Source organism: Brachyistius frenatus, unplaced genomic scaffold (assembly GCF_029030835.1).
Source record: "Brachyistius frenatus isolate BFR_SWC_R1_liver_20210118 unplaced genomic scaffold, ASM2903083v1 Contig_274, whole genome shotgun sequence".
Classification (NCBI taxonomy): domain Eukaryota; kingdom Metazoa; phylum Chordata; class Actinopteri; family Embiotocidae; genus Brachyistius; species Brachyistius frenatus.
Window position 1 is genome coordinate 371,995 of NW_027210873.1, and position 17,371 is coordinate 389,365.

Here is a 17,371-nt window from a genome sequence, read left to right on the forward strand (position 1 = left end):
GTTAACAGAGAGGAAAAAGGACTATTTCAAATTATAAAGTATTTGCACTTTTAATACATCTCCGTACATACTTTGTCATGTGCGACAACAAAGGAACAGAACAGCAAAAAAAAAAAAAAAAGAAGCTCAACAGCAATCAGACAAAGATGTAAGACGGCTCCACAGCACGCCGTCACAGGAACCCAAACGCCTCTTTGTAAACCCACATTTTTTATTTTTTTTTTATTTTATTTTTTTTATTACAAAAGTTATAAAAACTTCCATGACACAAAATACTGTACATTTCACAGGTCAGTAATTAGACTTTTTTTTTTTTTTTCTTATTTCTCCGATGTATTTTATAAAATTATTTACATTCGGTGACATAAAGTAAGCAAAATCCCCCGTACAAAAAAAAAAAAAATATTCTCCCACTGGGAACAGAACGGAATCGGATTTCCACGTTTCCTTTTGAGACGTTTGCACTGAAAACACACCGTTTTTGGAACAGTCTGGAACACATGGTTGCGCATGCAAGAGCACAAATGTCAAACTCTGGAACAAAAAGTCTGTCCTTAAAAAAAAAAAAAAAAAAGGAAATAATTAAATAGCTTCGACTGACGGTTCTTACATCATCGGCTGGACATTAGCATCGTCTTCGTGGAACATTCTGGGTCAGAATAAAGTCTGGTTGACTCCAAAAAAAAAGAAAAATAAATGCTTATTGTCTCTATTTTACAGCATCATTCTTCAAGAAACCCATTAGAGTTGAAGAACGCATCTAAATTCATAAGCAACATGTTAGCAGAGGCTTGCTACGGTCTTAAAAAAAAAAAAGAAAAAGTGATCTACATCCTGCAGTGGACCCATTAGTGCTGGTTGGGAAAAAAAACCCCAATAAGAACATTTGTTTGCTTGCGTCTTCTACATCCCGTACATCAGCGGCTCTCTCGACTGGTGTGCGACTGAAGCCCAAAGTCGAGAGGCCGAACAAGTTGACGTCACTTGATAAATAATGACCACCGTTAAAAAAAAAGGAGGTGCAGCGTTTCTCGATGAATCCAATTCTTTTGTCAACAAAACCCATGAAAAGAAAAAGTGAAGCGCATCCCTTGGTGATAAGTTTTAAAAATGTGTGTGTGGGACGGAGTGAAATTAAACTACTGTGTGTGTGTGTGTGTGTGTGTGTGTGTGTGTGTGTGTGCGCGTGTCACCCAGTGCCACAAGAACACACTACTTGCCAGCAGGATAACGCTGATTGTCCGGGACCTTTTATGGATTCTGTTGACGATATCGAGAGAAACTTTCCGTCAGGGTGCAAATCGTCGGGGCGGGATGGTGCGTGTGAACCAAATACGAATATAATAGAAGAACGACTTTAAAAGGACCGCAACGCCCCCCCCTCCCCTCCCAAAAAACAACAACAACAACAACAACAACACGTACCTCCACAACTCATCCGCGATCCGAGCGCTGAACCTCTGGATCTGCGGACGCTACGACGAACGACAACCGGAATGAAGGTAAAGCTCCTACTTTTAAAAGCGACGGCTATTTCTGACATTTCTCGCGACGTCGGTTGATTGAGATGCGCACCGACGACCTCGGTCTTGTCGCGCGTCTTCACGCCGGGATCCCGCCCGCCCGCGTGCAACACTTCTTTTTTTTTTGGTTATTTCGCACGAGAGACGTGCGCGCGTCCGGGTCGCACCCTCCCGGGAACTAGTCGGGCGCCGGTTTGAACCCGATGTCGGGACGACGGTCGGCGAAGTTGTTTGATCAGCCGTCAGTCAAATTCGATCAAACCCCACGTGTCGTGAAAATAAAAAAAAAAAGAAATGTGTTCGTTGCGGGATAATGGAGGAATAGACTTTAAAACTCAAAAGAGCCCCCCCCCCCCCCCCCCCCCCCCCCCCCCCCCCCCCCCCCCCCCCCCCCCCCCCCCCCCCCCCCCCCCCCCCCCCCCCCCCCCCCCCCCCCCCCCCCCCCCCCCCCCCCCCCCCCCCCCCCCCCCCCCCCCCCCCCCCCCCCCCCCCCCCCCCCCCCCCCCCCCCCCCCCCCCCCCCCCCCCCCCCCCCCCCCCCCCCCCCCCCCCCCCCCCCCCCCCCCCCCCCCCCCCTCTCTCTCTCTCTCTCTCTCTCTCTCTCTCTCTCTCTCTCTCTCTCTCTCTCTCTCTCTCTCTCTCTCTCTCTCTCTCTCTCTCTCTCTCTCTCTCTCTCTCTCTCTCTCTCTCTCTCTCTCTCTCTCTCTCTCTCTCTCTCTCTCTCTCTCTCTCTCTCTCTCTCTCTCTCTCTCTCTCTCTCTCTCTCTCTCTCTCTCTCTCTCTCTCTCTCTCTCTCTCTCTCTCTCTCTCTCTCTCTCTCTCTCTGTTTTCACATTCATTTTGCTGAAGGGGGAAAAGTTGCTACGCGCTCACTGAAAAGCTGATTTGAAAAGGGTGGGGGGGGGGGTGCGGACCTACGAGTGTAATTTGTGACATCACAAACAGTTTGGTGGCCAAATGGTGGATCAATTCGACGTACACGAAGTATGATGCGTAATCCTGAAACTTCCTGTACGCTGAGAACGGACCCTGACTGTGAAGCAAGTTACTTACTGTAAACTGTAGAAAATAAATCTATTTGCATATTTTTAAGATCCTGGAATTTTGAATGAGAAGGAATGGATTGGATTTGACAGATTTCTAGAAGATGATTTTAGGTTGGTTTTTTTTAGGGGGGGGGGGGGGGGACATGTCAGGCACAGTTTCTTATCCAAAGTAGAGTATTTTATATACATCTTAAAACATGTCTGGGGGGGGAGAGAGATGGTGGGGTTTAAATACAACCTATTGAACAATTTTGTTGTTGTTGAAATAAACATGTAACTTGAGCAAATATGTTTGATCAGGATCCTTTAAATTTGGTTGTTTCACCAAGCCCTACGCTGAGTGGGACATTTTTAAAGTTTAAAAATAAACGTGGCAGCGCCCTCTGGTGGACGTTATTATCTCTTCGTTTCTTTCTTCTTTGGCATGTTTTTACAGACAATTCTCGTGTTCACTGGCCGACCTACGTGCCACTGCCGACATATCAGTGAGAAATTAAAATTAGTAGATATATCAGCTTGGCTGATCGAGCTAACTCTTGTCTGTCAAGTTAAACGATGACTGAACCCTGTTTTTGTTTTTTTGTTTTTCGCTTTATTTTGCCGTCACCTACCGACAAGAAAAAAAAAAAAAGATGACTTCGCTTCAGAGTGGTTTCTGGGAAATAAAGATTTAAAAAAAAAAAAAAAAAAAAATTGTCGTGCTGGAAAGTTACGGAAAGTTTGAGAGAGCCTCAAAAACAGAATATGTGGATCATTTCTGTCTCCCATCAGCTGTCAATAATTGATTTAAAAAAAAAAAAAAAGACTAAAAGATGTGTTCCTCGGTACCCTTCTTTGTCATGTAATGGCTTTTGCCCTTGTCGCTGGTTGGATTTATAGTTTAATTTCTTCAACAATAAAAACAACTGTGTGATACAGTTACCGTCGCGTAGAAACATTATCGACAGAAAGTACTGTGAGCCCCGCGGAGCTGCAGTCCGCCTCGCTTCCCTTTCCAATTGCAAAAATATAGGCTCGGTTTTCTTCCCGGCCCCGGTATGAAAATATACTTCTCTCCAGTGGGGCGTCAGCCTTCTTTATAAATGTACACGTTCACAGAAAAAGGGGGTCACCGCCGGAGGGGGGGGGAGGGAGGGAGGGAAGGGAGAAAAAAAACAAAAAAAAAGAACGGTGGAAAACCAGTACGTTTTATCCGGCGCCGTGAGCTCGTCGGCTTCTTGCTCCTCCCGGGAGAGAGAGAGAGAGAGAGAGAGAGAGAGAGAGAGACGCCCGGGTGCTACGAGGCGTCCCGGGATATCCAGCCGCTCTCCGTGAGGAAGGTGAGGATGCGCTTCTTGAGGACCTTGTCCAGGTAGCCGGGCAGCCGGCTCTTGGCCGGGATGCCCTGCCTCTTCTGCAGGTGGTCTTTGATGATGATGGTCTTGACGGTGAGGTAGCGGGCCGGGCTGAGGTTCAGGGAGCTGCACAGCACCTTCTCTCGGTCCGACAGCAGCTCGAAGCCCGTCAGGTTCTCGATGGCGGCGAACTCGCCGTCTTTGCCCTCCTCTTTGATCCCACCTCCGACCCCCAGCAGCCCTCCGCCGCCGCCGCCGCCGCCCCCGCCGCCTCCTCCTCCTCCTCCGGCCCCGACCCCGAGTCCCATCCCGGAACCGAGCCCGCCCCCTCCCGAGCCGCCCCGTTTGGAGGTGACCACGCTCTTGTTCTCCTTGCGCTTCTCCCGCTTGTGGCGAGCCGCCTCGTACTCGGCCGACTCCTCCAGGCAGGCGATGCCGTTGCGGCGGTAGCGCTGCAGCTCGCGCACCTTGGCCCTCAGCAGGCGCTCCTTGTGCATGTTCTCGAAGAAGTCTTCGAACTCCCGATGGGCCATGAACTGGCAGAGCCCCCGCAGCCTGACCCGCTGCTCCTTCTCCTCCTTGGTGATCTTTCGTTTGGGCGTGCTCGGAACCGGAACCGACCCCGCCGCCGCCGCCGCGGAACCCGATCCGATTGCGCCGCCGCCGCCGGCCCCTCCTCCCCCCGCCGCGCCGCCGCCGGCAGCGCCGACGACGACGACTCCCAGCGTCCCGGGCTTCTCCTTCTCCTTGTCCTTCTTGTCTCGGCCCAGGAACGAAGGCACCAGGTTGTAGTCTCGGGCGATATTCTTGCGTCGCTGCCGTTCTCTGAGCTTGCGCACGTACATGTCCACGTGGGCCCGCTTCATCTCGATTTCCACGTCCTCGTCGTCGTAGTTGACCGACAGCCCGCTGATGAGCTTCTCGGCGTCCTGGTCGTACTCGATCTCGTAGTCGTCCCGCAGCGGCATGTAGCCCAGCTGCTGCTGCTCGGCCAGGGTGATGTCCAGCGGGGGCAGCGGGGTGGTGAGGCTGGGCGACAGGGGGCCCCCGCTTGGACAGGTGTGGTCGGTGACCCGGTTGGGAATGCTGTCGGGGATGCAGGCCTTACCCAGGTTTCCGTGGATGTACATGGTGACGTAATGCTCCATGACTTCCTGGGGAGTCCGCGACGCTCCGACATGAGTGGCCATGTCCTCCTGAAGAAGAACACAAACAGGAAGTTGGTACCGAGACGTCACCTTTGACTCCAGGAAATTGGAACATTTTGAACCGTGTTGATAAACGCAATGGGTACGTAATCATTTTCAGAACAAGTACCGTGTCACGTGACACCAATGATATGGAAAATAGACCGTATTCAAGGGGTAAACGTTGTCATGAAAAGCTTATTTATTAAATAATGCATTACTCTATTTTGTAATATTTATAGACTAAGTTGATATTACATTTTTCGTAAAAGTAATCATTAAATGAAAGATGAATTAATAAATAATTTTTTTTTTTTAAAGTATAATTTCCTTATACCAGGCTGAAGGCAGTATGGGATACAGTGGTACAACTGGGTTGGGTGTACATATTTGATACCGGGGGGGTGAGGGGGGGGGTGAGGGTGGGGGTAGGGGTAATTTAGAAACGGTTCCATTCGTTAGTGCTGTTTTATTGAATAGTTGTTTTATTGAATAGTTATTTACAATCATGCGACAATGCACTCCTGCGACTTGGGAGCGATAACGGTACACGCCTCCCACATTTACTCTCCGTTGCCAACTTTTTCTTGACGTATTGATCCGAACCTGCTGCCGGGTCAGCCTCAAACATCCGGTTCTCGGGGCGGGTACACGGACTCCCTGCGGGCGGAGCTACTTAAAAGCACCTGCACCGTAACTCCAAAATCGTCGGGATTGTTTTTGGAGTTTCCAAGTCAATCATTTGCGTTTATTACAGTCACGTCCCCGTGATGTGTCCTCCCTGAAGGACTTCCTGCCGTGTCCACTGAGTGACCTGTGGACTGATGCCACTCGGTCCTCTGGAATATAAACACACACGCAAGTTTCTCCTCTGTGGTGACTTAAGATCTTCTTTTAAACGTCTTGTGCTTGTCCCAAACTACACGTTAAGACTGCTGCTCTTGTTTTGAAGTCACGGAGTGATACTGCCTGTTATAAACGTCCCAACTTTTACGTCTGATGAAAAGAAAACGCATTGTCGTCCCCTCCCTCCCTAACACCGCCCCCACACACCTCCAAAATAATATTAAAAAAAAAGGTCATTAACGTTGTCGTAACGTCACCGCTCACGTTAAACTCCCGACTCTTCGTACTTTACTCGGCACTTTTAAAACAAAAGTCGCGGTGGTGTTATATGAAGCATTGCGGGGGGGGGGGGGGGACAAGTTAAGGAACTTAAAAAGTGATGTACCCAGTTTCCAAATCCATATTGCTCGATAGCATCAAGGAGCGACTGCTCTTCCCTGCTGGTCCATCCTCCCTCTGCCTCGGGACCCCAGAGCGAGAACCGACCTCCGTCGACCTGCTGGTAGCCGTGCCATCTCCGGTGGTTACCGATTTCTGCGCCCGCTGAGAAGCACTCCGGGCACAGCTCGATATCGGGGCAGTCGGTGCAGCGGAGCCGCAGGTTCGTAACATCTGCAAGGCAGTTAACGCAGTACTTCTTCCCCAAGTCGGCCATCTTGCCTGGCTCCTGCTTCTTGTTGTTGGAGGCAGAACCTCGCGCCTGCGCACTCCAAGCCTCGCCGCGCGAGCTCCTTCCATTCTGCTTGTTAATATTCATGAGGGTGGGCCGGGGAGCCCCGTGATTGGCTCTCGGGCCTAGTTTCCAGGACAACAGAAACAAAACGAACAGTTTCATCGACTACAGAAGTGCACGAGCCTCGTTGCTATAGATAAAGTGATTAATACTTCTGGGAATTCTTTATTTTTTTAAAAATTTATTTTATTAAAATAAATAAATTAAAAATAAAATGGACAGAGAGTCAGAACATGAAGGTAACGAGGTGAAGAATGACACCGAGAGGGAAACTTCAGAGGAGGATGAAGAAGATGAAGAAGAGCCGGAGGAGCGCAGTGGAGAAGATGTCCTCGGTGCCGGCGGCGTCGACGAAGAGCCGGACGTGAGAGCGGATGAAGTCGGCGAGCAGCCGCTGTCCCGCGAAGCGAGCGTCGCGTCGGAGGTTAACGGCACCTGCGACGACGGAGCCCGCGGGCTGCGGGGAGAAGAGGAAGAGGAGGCCGAAGGACGGGAGGCCCCGACGACGGAGACGGAGACGACGCCGGGTACGGAGAGTACGCGCGGCTCCTCCGGGAGCTGAGCGAGGAGAGAGCCGAAGCCGGCCGACGCAGCGGCCGGCTGCAGACGACGCTTTCGGAGCACTTCCGCGGGACGGCCGGAGACGAGGCGCCGCCGGGGAGGCCGAGGCCCGCGAGGGAGCAGCTGCAGGAGGAGTACGACGAGTACGTGGGCATCCTGACCGGCCTGAAGCAGCAGCTCCGCGAAGACTCCGAGGCGGCCCGGCAGCGGGCGGAGGACCTGAGGTTACAGTCCCAGGACAAGCTGGACGGGGTTAGTTTGATTGATCGACACGTTTTATTGTCCGTACTCTCCGGTAAGAATACTGCAGTAATAATTAAACCTCGTGAAAGTTTCATTCTCTCTCTCTGTCTCTCTGAGTCTGGCAGCTCCTTTTTGAACGATATTGTTTGTTTTATTTATAGAATAAATAGACGTAAAGACTGATTAACGGAATGACACTTAGAGAAAGTTGGGATTTGTTTTTGTTGGTTTTTTTTGCCTACATTTTCTTCCGTGTCTTTTCATGTTCACCATGGAGACAACATCTTTTTCCCTGCTGTGATTTTTTTAAAGGCCACCAAAGTTATGTTGAACCACTCGGTCTCCGTGAGGACATGGTCAACGCCTCAATTGTCCACCGCTCAGTCCTGCATCACAATTCCTGAAACCAGCTTCGACTTTGAGCCCGTGTCCACCTGACCACCGGTCGAAGCGTCCACCTCTGCTTCTCCTGCCTTTTTGGGTGGACGGGGCTCTGCTGGGATCACATATTCCTGTGGGACAGGCCAGCTTAGCAACGTCTGAACCCAAATCTGATAGTTTAAATGAGACCAAACCCCCCCTCCCCTCCCGCCACCCCCTCCTGATGGAGCAGGTTTGCAGAGTATTTGACAAAAATAGACAATCTTTTTTTTCTCTACCCGTCCCAGCTTATTAAAGAATATTTCATGCTCTGGAAGAAAGCTTAAGGTTTGAAACGACATATAATGGGGGGGGGCTTTAAATGATCCCCTCTGTCTCTGGGGAGAAGCTGTACAAGGCATCCACACATGCAGCCTTGCAGTGAGCTGGGTGGATGTGACATGCATGCTGAAGCATGAAGACACTGCTCCCAGCACCATCGGGACACAAAGACAATTTGCCAAATACAAATACATTTTCAGAAGTCTGGGAAGAAAAATAAATAAATAATAATTCTATTTTAAACCCATTGTAATGGAAACTACAATTAAAACATCTAGCAAGTACTCTTAGAGACACAAGTGTCCTGTTGTTAAAACTATTTCCAAAACAAGGGTGCGTGAGGTGTTATGTCCGGGTTACGCTGCACTGATCAGTGGGGCAGAACTGTCCCGTCTTCGTCCCCAGGTGGACAACGAATGGCGAGCGTTGATGGCTCTGAAGCGGGAGGCGGCCGTGGCAGCGCTGAGCCGACGTCTGGGCAAAGAAGCAGCTCGGTCCGAAGCGGAGTCGGCCCTGACGGCGGAGCAGCTTCGGCAGGACGAGCTGATCGAGCTGCGTCTGAAGCACATCAGGCTGACGACCAGGATCCGCAGGCTGGAGGCGGAGCTCCGGGACGGGGAGGAACAGGACGCCGACCCCCTGCAGGTCCAGTTTCAGCGGCTGCGGGCCGCGAGGCTGGAGCGGAGAAAACGAGCCGAAAAGCAAAGCGAGGAAGCGTCGAAGCTGCAGAAGAAGATCAGCAGCTGCTTGGAGGTACAGGCTCCACGAATCCACAGTTAAAACGTCAAAAGTCCAAATCTCCGCATTTTCCCCGCACGAAATACGATCTATCACTCGAATCGGTGACGGCTCCGTGTTTTTCTCCTGCTGCGTCAGCTCCTGTCGAACGTGAAGGAGAAGCTGTGCTGGAGCCAGACGGAGGTGCGGGCCAAGCGAGCGCAGCTGGCCGAGGCGGAGGCCGCGGTGGCCGGGAGGAGGGACCTGCTGACCAGGACCGAGCGGGCCCTCGGCGGCCTGCAGAGAGACAACCAGAGGCTGAAAGAGCGCCGGGGACTGCTGGGCGACAGGGTCCTGCTGCGGGACTTCGAGGACACCGCGGACGCCTCGGACCGCCTGGAGGAACAGCTGGAGAACCTGAAGTGCCGGCGAGCCGAGGTTGCCGTCAGCCGCGGCAGACGGAAGAAGAGGCTGGACACGACCTGACGAATTAAAGCAAATGACGGAACTAAAGTTGCGAGCGGGCCACAAAATATCAGCGCGGGAAGAAAATTAAAAAAAATAAAAATAAAAATAAAAGTGGACACAAACTGAAATCGGACGACGCGTGAAATAATAAGCAGAGAAAACGACGACGTTTAGAAAGCGTTCGGTGCGTAACGACGCGTCGATCCTTTGTGTACATTTTATTTGCGTCGTCGAAAAAAAAAAAAAAGTCCCAGAGTTGCTCCAGGTGACGGTGATGCAACTCATTCACAGACGTTAATAACTTCTGTTGTCTTGTCCGTTCTCGTGTTAAGTCTCACCAAACGACTCGGGCAGTAAAAACATGGATCGTGACTGAAGCGAAAAACTGCCGAGTCTGTCCAAACGATTTAGTTCAACTCAGTTCGGTCGTGTTTATACACTTCACATCGCGACAAATTAAAAACACGACAGGTTATTTCAAGGGCACTTAACACAGTAAAGTCTTTAAAACAGAACTTTACAAAAAAAAAAAAATTCAGAGGGAAACCAACAATTCAGAACTTCCCGCGTGAACAGCGCTCATCGCCTCCAACCAACAGTTCTTCTCTTCTATCTCTATGCTGTCCTTTTCTCTCTCTGCTCTCCTCTCACCACAACCGGTGGAGGCAGATGGCTCCGCCCACTTCTGAGCCTGGTTCTGTCGGAGGTTTCTTCCTGTTAAAGGGAGTTTTTCCTTCCCTCTGTCGGAGGTTTCTTCCTGTTAAAGGGAGTTTTTCCTTCCCTCTGTTGGAGGTTTCTTCCTGTTAAGAGGGAGTTTTTCCTTCCCTCTGTCGGAGGTTTCTTCCTGTTAAGAGGGAGTTTTTCCTTCCCTCTGTCGGAGGTTTCTTCCTGTTAAAGGGAGTTTTTCCTTCCCTCTGTCGGAGGTTTCTTCCTGTTAAGAGGGAGTTTTTCCTTCCCTCTGTTGGAGGTTTCTTCCTGTTAAGAGGGAGTTTTTCCTTCCCTCTGTCGGAGGTTTCTTCCTGTTAAAGGGAGTTTTTCCTTCCCTCTGTTGGAGGTTTTTCTCCCTTTAAGAGGAGTTTTTTTTTTTCCCTCCTAGCTTATGTGGGAATTGTTGAATTGTTGGGTTTCTCTGTATAATATTGTAAAGTTCCGCCGTGAGGACTTTAACGTGTTAAGTGCCGTGAAATAACCCGCGTTGTGATTTGGCGCTACATAAATAAAATTGAATTGAATTGAATTGAACAGCTGTGAGGAAAAACTCCCTTTAACAGGGAGAAACCTCTTTGATCCTCGTAACATATTCCAATTCTCTGCAATAACTCATCACCGACTATGGGGTCTATTAATTATTAAATGTTCAATCGTGGATGTATTTCAGAACAGTGCGGACCCATAAGTCGTTGGGATCACCACGGAGTCGGTTATTCTGAACGGTAACCAGCCTGGAAAGAGAAAAGAAAATGCGTCATTACATTTAGTTGTAGCTCTGAAATGCGTCGAAATTTTGATATTTTAGACCAATTTGCATCTGTGACGTCATGCGTGTTGCGTTTCAAATAACATAACATAAATAATCATGTATTTTTAACACCGGTGAATTATTTGCAGCGCAAATGTGAAAAAAAAAAAAAGATATGATGGAAACACTTTTGAGCATCACAGGAAGCCAAACATTCAATTAAAATGATCAAATAAACGTTCAGGTGGAGAAGAGAAAGTCTGGTTCATAATCCAGATTCACAATCTCCGTTATTACTGCTGTCACAGCTGCAGCTACTATTGTTTAATTTTTTTACTACAGGAAGTATGAATCACTCAATAAATGACCCAATCAGGAATGAACGGTTAAGTATTGAATCATTACTAAGTAGTTCCTGAATAACTTTGAATCGAGGGCTATTGATGAACTCGAGATAACGGCAGCATTAGAAGACAAATGAAGAACTTCTGAAGAACCACACACACACACACACACACACACACACACCCACACACACACACACACCTGAAACATTACAGCTGATGACATTAACCAGAGCTCAGTGTTCATTAAAAAAAACAACCAAAAAAACACCTTCTCATTCAGTCACACATTATTTTGCCAGCAGGGGGCGCTAGAGAGAAGGAGCTCTGCGAGGAAGGAACACGAGGCACGCTGTACGTGATGAAGAAAAAAAGATGGTCCAACTTTTTTTCTGAGGAGGATTTCTGGCAAGTTCTGCTTTATTTCAGCTCATTAAAGACTTCAAATGCACGTAACGGGGCGATCCGCAGTAACTGCGTGTGGTTTCCGTTGGAATGACAGCAACTGTACATGGAAATACTATATATGAATAGAATCTAATTGAAATACATGGGGCCCAATTGGTTCTAGATTAAACCATCAATTTAATAAATAATTCTACGCGTTATTTCATACCTCTGATGAGGGGAATCATTTACTCTGTTAAATCCACTAATAAACTGCCACGTAAGATGTCAGTCCCATCGAACATACCAGCCTGTATGCAAACAATAAAACATGGATCATTTATAAGCTAAAAAAGAAAAGATGTATTTATATACACACATATATATACACGTATATGTATATGTATATGTAAAGGGGGCCGGCTGCAGTTTGAAGGGGGGGATTTATATACACATATATATACACATACACGTGTGTGTGTGTGTAATGACTGAAGCAGCAGCAGATACACTTCTTTAAACAAAATGTAATGTTATATCATAACGACATAATATGGTAAAGATTACGTTCCTATACGTTTGTGTCGTAACAGACTGACAGGCGTCCGTTATTAAATTTCGTAGAAATTTTGTGGGCAAATAATAATAAACAAACAAACAAAAACAACTTAAAAATATAAGAATAAACAACAATAAAATAAAACCATATTTGAATCACGTCTGACAGCTATTAAAAAGAATTGAGATGAGACGAGGCAAAGTTTTTGTATGACTTTAATACGACAGGATAATATGAGTACTACAAAGCACGCAAAAGTCAAAAGTGCATAGGGGGGGGAGAGAGGTGGGGGGGGGGGGTCCATTCAAGCCTCCAAATGACTCGGCTTTAAACCAAAATCGGCGATGACTAAATCAACAAGATTTTCATATCGTTATCAAAATGTTGACCGCGGCGTCAGGCGCGTTAAAGAAGAAGGGAAAGGCGTAGAGGCGAGCGGGCGGCCGATTCAGAAGTTGCTCTCCTCCAACCTTTTCAAGATGTTCTCGACCCAGGAGAGACTCATATCCACGCAGATGTGGCGAGAATGGTTTTTCGTAACCAAGCTGAAACAAAGAGGAGATGGAGATGATGATGATGTCACAATCACAACGAACAAATCTTCTTTTACTTTTTTAACTTTTTTTTTGTCTTTTCTAAATCACAATAAAAATGCCACAAAGCTGCAAAAAAAAAAAAACAACAAAAACAACTTCAAGCGGTGTCTGGCGTAAAGCGAAGGCAGCGGGGAAATTGAGAGAACATGGCGCGATCGATATATAAAATATAAGCTTCATTATTTTTATTTATTTATTTATTTATTTTTAAATGTCTGTAAATCGTAACGCATTTACGATGTAATCTCAGCTGGCAAGCACTTACATGGCTGCGGCCCTGGGGCATCGGTGGTCGGTGATGTAGTACGAGCCGATTAACTTTTTGCTCAACTTTCTCGGGTAGAATTTGAAGCAGCAGTTGTCGGGACCGATTGCACCTGAAAGACACACACAAAAAAACAAAAAAAAAGAGCATCAGAGTCGGCGGATCCCCGCTTCAGAAGTGACACCACCCACCACCACACACCAGCAGAGCGATCCGAGGTCGTCTTACTGTTGCAGAAGACCGCGGCCATCAGCGCGGCCGCCAGGACGCAGAGCAGGAGGACGTGGGGGGTCTTCATGGCGACTCGGGGAGGACACGAACGGTTGGGGCGACGGGGCGATCTAAAACGAAACGCGTCGCGGCCCCGATCGCTTTTATCGAGATCGAAAAAGGGTTCGAGGGGAGGAGAGAGAGAAGAAGAAAAAAAAAAAAAGAAAAAGAAATAACAGCAGGTGTAGGTTGGTGTGAAAGAGGAGGGGAGGTGGAGGTGGAGGTGGGGGGGGGCTGCGGTTTGAAAAAGGGGGGGAGGAGGAGGAGGGGGGGGGGAGGTTTAGGTTTGACGTGCCACTCGGGTTGAGTCGGTTTTAGATGGGAGGTGGATTTGCAGAGGAAATGCGCTTGCGGTGAGGCTCAAAGACCGACGGCGACAGGCAGCAACATTCGTACAGCGCCGAACAACTCTTTAATTCAGAAGATGAAAGGAAAGATCTGAAACAAAAAGACTTCCAACGTAGCAAGTCGTGGTGTTTTTGTTGTGTTTGTGCTCCATCCTGGAGTTTTGTCTAACGCCAACTTCTTTATACCTTCTTTTTGCAATATATGTAGTTACCTCACTTTTCTTTTCTTTTTTTTTTTTTTACATTTCCTCGCATTATTTTATTTTATTTTATTTTTTTAATTTTAAACTAACAAAGCAGCCCACCTCGCTTAACTACGAGGAGGCGATGATCCCTCGTCTTAGATCGGTCCATTGGTTCTCCAACCGGCGCAACTCATTATTGTCCGGTTCCAGAAATGGATCCCTCGTCCAGGCAGAAGTGGGTTTAAAGTCCAATACCGCCGAGGACCACCGGGGGGCAGGCTCCTTTTCAAAAAGCAAGAACTTCCTCACGAAATACAATCAGTCGGAGGGTTCGACGTACGATGAGACCTACAAGCTGTCGGTTTTTATGTCTTCAGCAAAGACGGACAAACGATCCCGGTTGAATATGTACAGCTTTTTTTCTTTATTATAATACAACCATCATTTATTTACATTTCAAGTGAGATACAGTTGCACGGTGACGCTCTGCAGTCTCCATGCACGTCTATCGGTCCTCTACAGTACACGGGGTCTCTTGAAGAAAAATTAAATAACGCAAACAGAATTAAAAGACATTCAGGCGAATCAAGCCCGACCGATAAGCAACGGCATATTAAGTTGATTTCAATTCAAATTTAGTTTGGATTTACTTCTTTTATTTATTTTTTTTTTTTCCAATTCACACCCAGGGCCGGGGTCTTCGATGTAAACAGGAAAGACACACTTTGAGGTTACACCGCAGCTTCTTCAAGCACAAAACAAAAACAACAAAAAAACACCGAGGAAAAACAGCGATGGGGGAAAAAAAACCAACAACCAAGAACCCGTTTTGAACCGCGAGGGACGACAGAGAAGTGATGATGCGAGGCACGACTCAATGCAAAGGCTTACATGTATGTGCAAAAAGCTTTATTGCGGTCCTGCGGTGTGTCACCACAGTGGGAGGAGCGGGGGAGGGGAAGAGAGAGAGATGGGGGGCACGCACACGCATAACGCACGCACACGCATAACGCACACGCATAACGCACACGCATAACGCACACGCATAACGCACACGCATAACGCACACGCATAACGCACACGCGAGAGGTTCAGAAGTCGCCAACATAACCGGGGCACAAAAAGGACGCCAAGTCCGTCTCGCGCAGAATCAGCAGCGCGACACATCAGGTGAAGCAGCTTCACAAACAACAACAACAACAACAACAACAGGACAAACCGGACCGCTGAACTCTTCCTCAAACATCCACGACCAACTGAGATCTCTGCTCTTTCCACTTTTTAGTCCTTTTGACGGTGTTTGTGCAAAATGAGCTTTTAAAAAGAGAACAATCTTCACAACAACAAAAACAACAACAACAAAAAATCATCATGAGCAACAGGGTGACGTTACTTTTTTTTTTTTTTTTTTAAATCTGATTATCAAATAACTTCACCCTCGACAGTGGAAGTAAATACTGGCCGCTACCGGTCAGGACGGAGAACGACGACGATCTGCGATCCGAACAACAAAAAATAAAACCAGCAAACTATTTTTTTAATTTTTTTTTTTTTTTACATACAAGTTCTGATTCGGGACAAAATTTTCAATAAAGGTCGCGCGGCGCTCGACAGCCGACGGTCAGCTCGCACTTTGGATCAAACTTTGTAGGTTCCTCGTCAGTTTCATTCAGTGATGAACCCAAACTGAACGCGTCTACCTTCACAAACTCCATAAAAAAAAAAAAAAATTAATAATAATCAAAAAAAGTATCAAATCCTGGAACAAGTTTTAAATTCTTGACTGCTGAAAATTGGAGAACATTTGAAGTTACTGGGGAAAAAAACACTCGTGGATTCGGCTCTCGCCTGCAGGAAGCTCACTGCTTTCACACTAGAGGACAAAAACAACAACCTGACGGCTCGTGTCATAATCGTGAGATCCGGATCTCAATATCTTTCTAACTTTTCCTGCAGCAGCCAACGTTAGTGCCGACAGACCGCACCTACACTTTTCTCATATTTACAAGATCTGGATCTTCCAACTATGAGTTAATTATCTTGATCACGAGAAACGATCCCCTAATTACGAGAAGGGATTTCATAATTACGAGAACGGATTTCATAATTACGAGAAACGATCTCCTAATTACGAGAATGGATTTCCTAATTACGAGAAACGATCTCAATTACGAGAAAGGATCTCCTAATTACGAGAAATTATCTCCTAATTACGAGAAACGATCTCCTAATTACGAGAATGGATTTCATAATTACGAGAAACGATCTCCTAATTACGAGAAACGATCTCAATTACGAGAAATTATCTCCTAATTACGAGAAACGATCTCAATTACGAGAAAGGATCTCCTAATTACGAGAAATTATCTCCTAATTAAAGAACGGATCTCCTAATTACGATTTCATAATTACGAGAAACGATCTCAATTACGAGAAAGGATCTCCTAATTACGAGAAATTATCTCCTAATTACGAGAAACGATCTCCTAATTACGAGAATGGATTTCATAATTACGAGAACGGATTTCATAATTACGAGATCGGATTTCATAATTACGAGAAACGATCTCCTAATTACGAGAACGGATTTCATAATTACGAGAATGGATTTCATAATTACGAGAAACGATCTCCTAATTACAATAAACGATCTCCTAATTACGAGAATGGATTTCATAATTACGAGAAAGGATCTCCTAATTACGAGAATGGATTTCATAATTACGAGAAACGATTTCATAATTACGAGAAATGATCTCCTAATTACGAGAACGGATTTCATAATTACGAGAAACGATCTCCTAATTACGAGAACGGATTTCATAATTATGAGAAACGATCTCCTAATTACGAGAAACGATCTCCTAATTACGAGAACGGATTTCATAATTATGAGAAACGATCTCCTAATTACGAGAAACGATCTCCTAATTACAAGAACGGATTTCATAATTACGAGAAACGATCTCATAATTACGAGAAACCATTTAATAATTACGAGAACGGATTTCCTAATTACGAGAAACGATCTCCTAATTACGAGAACGGATTTCATAATCACGAGAAGCTGTTGATTTTGTTTTCCCACATGATGCCGTGCTCTTCCGTGCTCCCCCGCCCTCTAGTGGACGCTTTTTAAACGACGTGAACAACGCTGCTCAAGTCCCGAGTTTAAAACACTTTGCGGACGCGCTTCGGAGGACTTCGGGCGGAGAGCGTTTCAGCTACGAACCTTCACTTGTTCAGAACGAGTCTCGTTTGCGTCCCGCCCCACACTTTGATAAATATTAAATAAAAAGTACAAAAGACTTCAACGCTCACGCCAAAGACGACGGCAATCAAATGACGGACGAGCCGGCGCGCCGGGAAGAGTCCACATCTGACGCCGCCGTGTGGTTTCCAACGACCTCCTTGAGCGTTTCGTCGACATAAATATCAGGTGAAACTCATCGCAGGCAGCTTTTAGAGGGTTCAAACATTTCACCGACCGACAGCACGAAGGTTCATGTGCAATTTCTGTTGCATCTTTATAGATTTTAAAGGACAAAAGTCACACACAAAAAAAAAAAATAATAATAATCTAACGCAAAGGAATGATTC

The 17,371-nt window shown here is 46.9% G+C and overlaps 3 protein-coding genes across 4 annotated transcripts; 1 reads left to right on the forward strand and 2 right to left on the reverse strand.

Annotated features, from left to right (window-relative positions):
* Positions 1–2,697: 2,697 nt before the first annotated feature.
* tada2b (transcriptional adaptor 2B) lies at positions 2,698–6,641 on the reverse strand. The gene is made up of 2 exons (XM_069721851.1): positions 6,321–6,641; positions 2,698–5,098 (listed from the first exon to the last, which is right to left on the reverse strand). Exons 1-2 carry the CDS (start codon positions 6,588–6,590, stop codon positions 3,845–3,847), a joined length of 1,524 nt encoding a protein of 507 aa, XP_069577952.1. The 5' UTR covers positions 6,591–6,641; the 3' UTR covers positions 2,698–3,844.
* Positions 6,642–6,853: 212 nt separating this feature from the next.
* cfap184 (cilia and flagella associated protein 184) lies at positions 6,854–9,385 on the forward strand. Its single transcript, XM_069721852.1, is given in 5 exon segments — positions 6,854–7,170; positions 7,173–7,481; positions 8,580–8,927; positions 9,051–9,360; positions 9,363–9,385. Coding segments are annotated over 5 exon segments (1,278 nt in total). The 5' UTR covers positions 6,854–6,882.
* A 3,123-nt stretch (positions 9,386–12,508) lies between these two features.
* On the reverse strand, positions 12,509–13,344 carry ccl36.1 (chemokine (C-C motif) ligand 36, duplicate 1). Of its 2 annotated transcripts, none has more exons than XM_069721853.1 (3): positions 13,171–13,344; positions 12,970–13,081; positions 12,509–12,653 (listed from the first exon to the last, which is right to left on the reverse strand). In XM_069721853.1, exons 1-3 carry the CDS (start codon positions 13,265–13,267, stop codon positions 12,557–12,559), a joined length of 306 nt encoding a protein of 101 aa, XP_069577954.1. In that variant the 5' UTR covers positions 13,268–13,344; the 3' UTR covers positions 12,509–12,556. The 2 variants fall into 2 exon arrangements, with proteins under 2 accessions (XP_069577954.1, XP_069577955.1); XM_069721854.1 differs by having other exon boundaries at positions 13,198–13,340.
* Positions 13,345–17,371: the final 4,027 nt, after the last annotated feature.

What these genes read in the sequence shown, in the direction of transcription:
- ccl36.1 (XM_069721853.1), bottom strand. Translation starts at nt 13,267, where the DNA reads ATGAAGACCCCCCACGTCCTCCTGCTCTGCGTCCTGGCGGCCGCGCTG. An exon ending in GACCTCGGATCGCTCTGCTG is followed by an intron (nt 13,082 to 13,170) that starts GTGTGTGGTGGT and finishes TGTGTCTTTCAG; the next exon opens with GTGCAATCGGTCCCGACAAC. An exon ending in TGCCCCAGGGCCGCAGCCAT is followed by an intron (nt 12,654 to 12,969) that starts GTAAGTGCTTGC and finishes TCTTTGTTTCAG; the next exon opens with CTTGGTTACGAAAAACCATT.
- tada2b (XM_069721851.1), bottom strand. Translation starts at nt 6,590, where the DNA reads ATGGCCGACTTGGGGAAGAAGTACTGCGTTAACTGCCTTGCAGATGTT. An exon ending in AATATGGATTTGGAAACTGG is followed by an intron (nt 5,099 to 6,320) that starts GTACATCACTTT and finishes GTTCTTCTTCAG; the next exon opens with GAGGACATGGCCACTCATGT.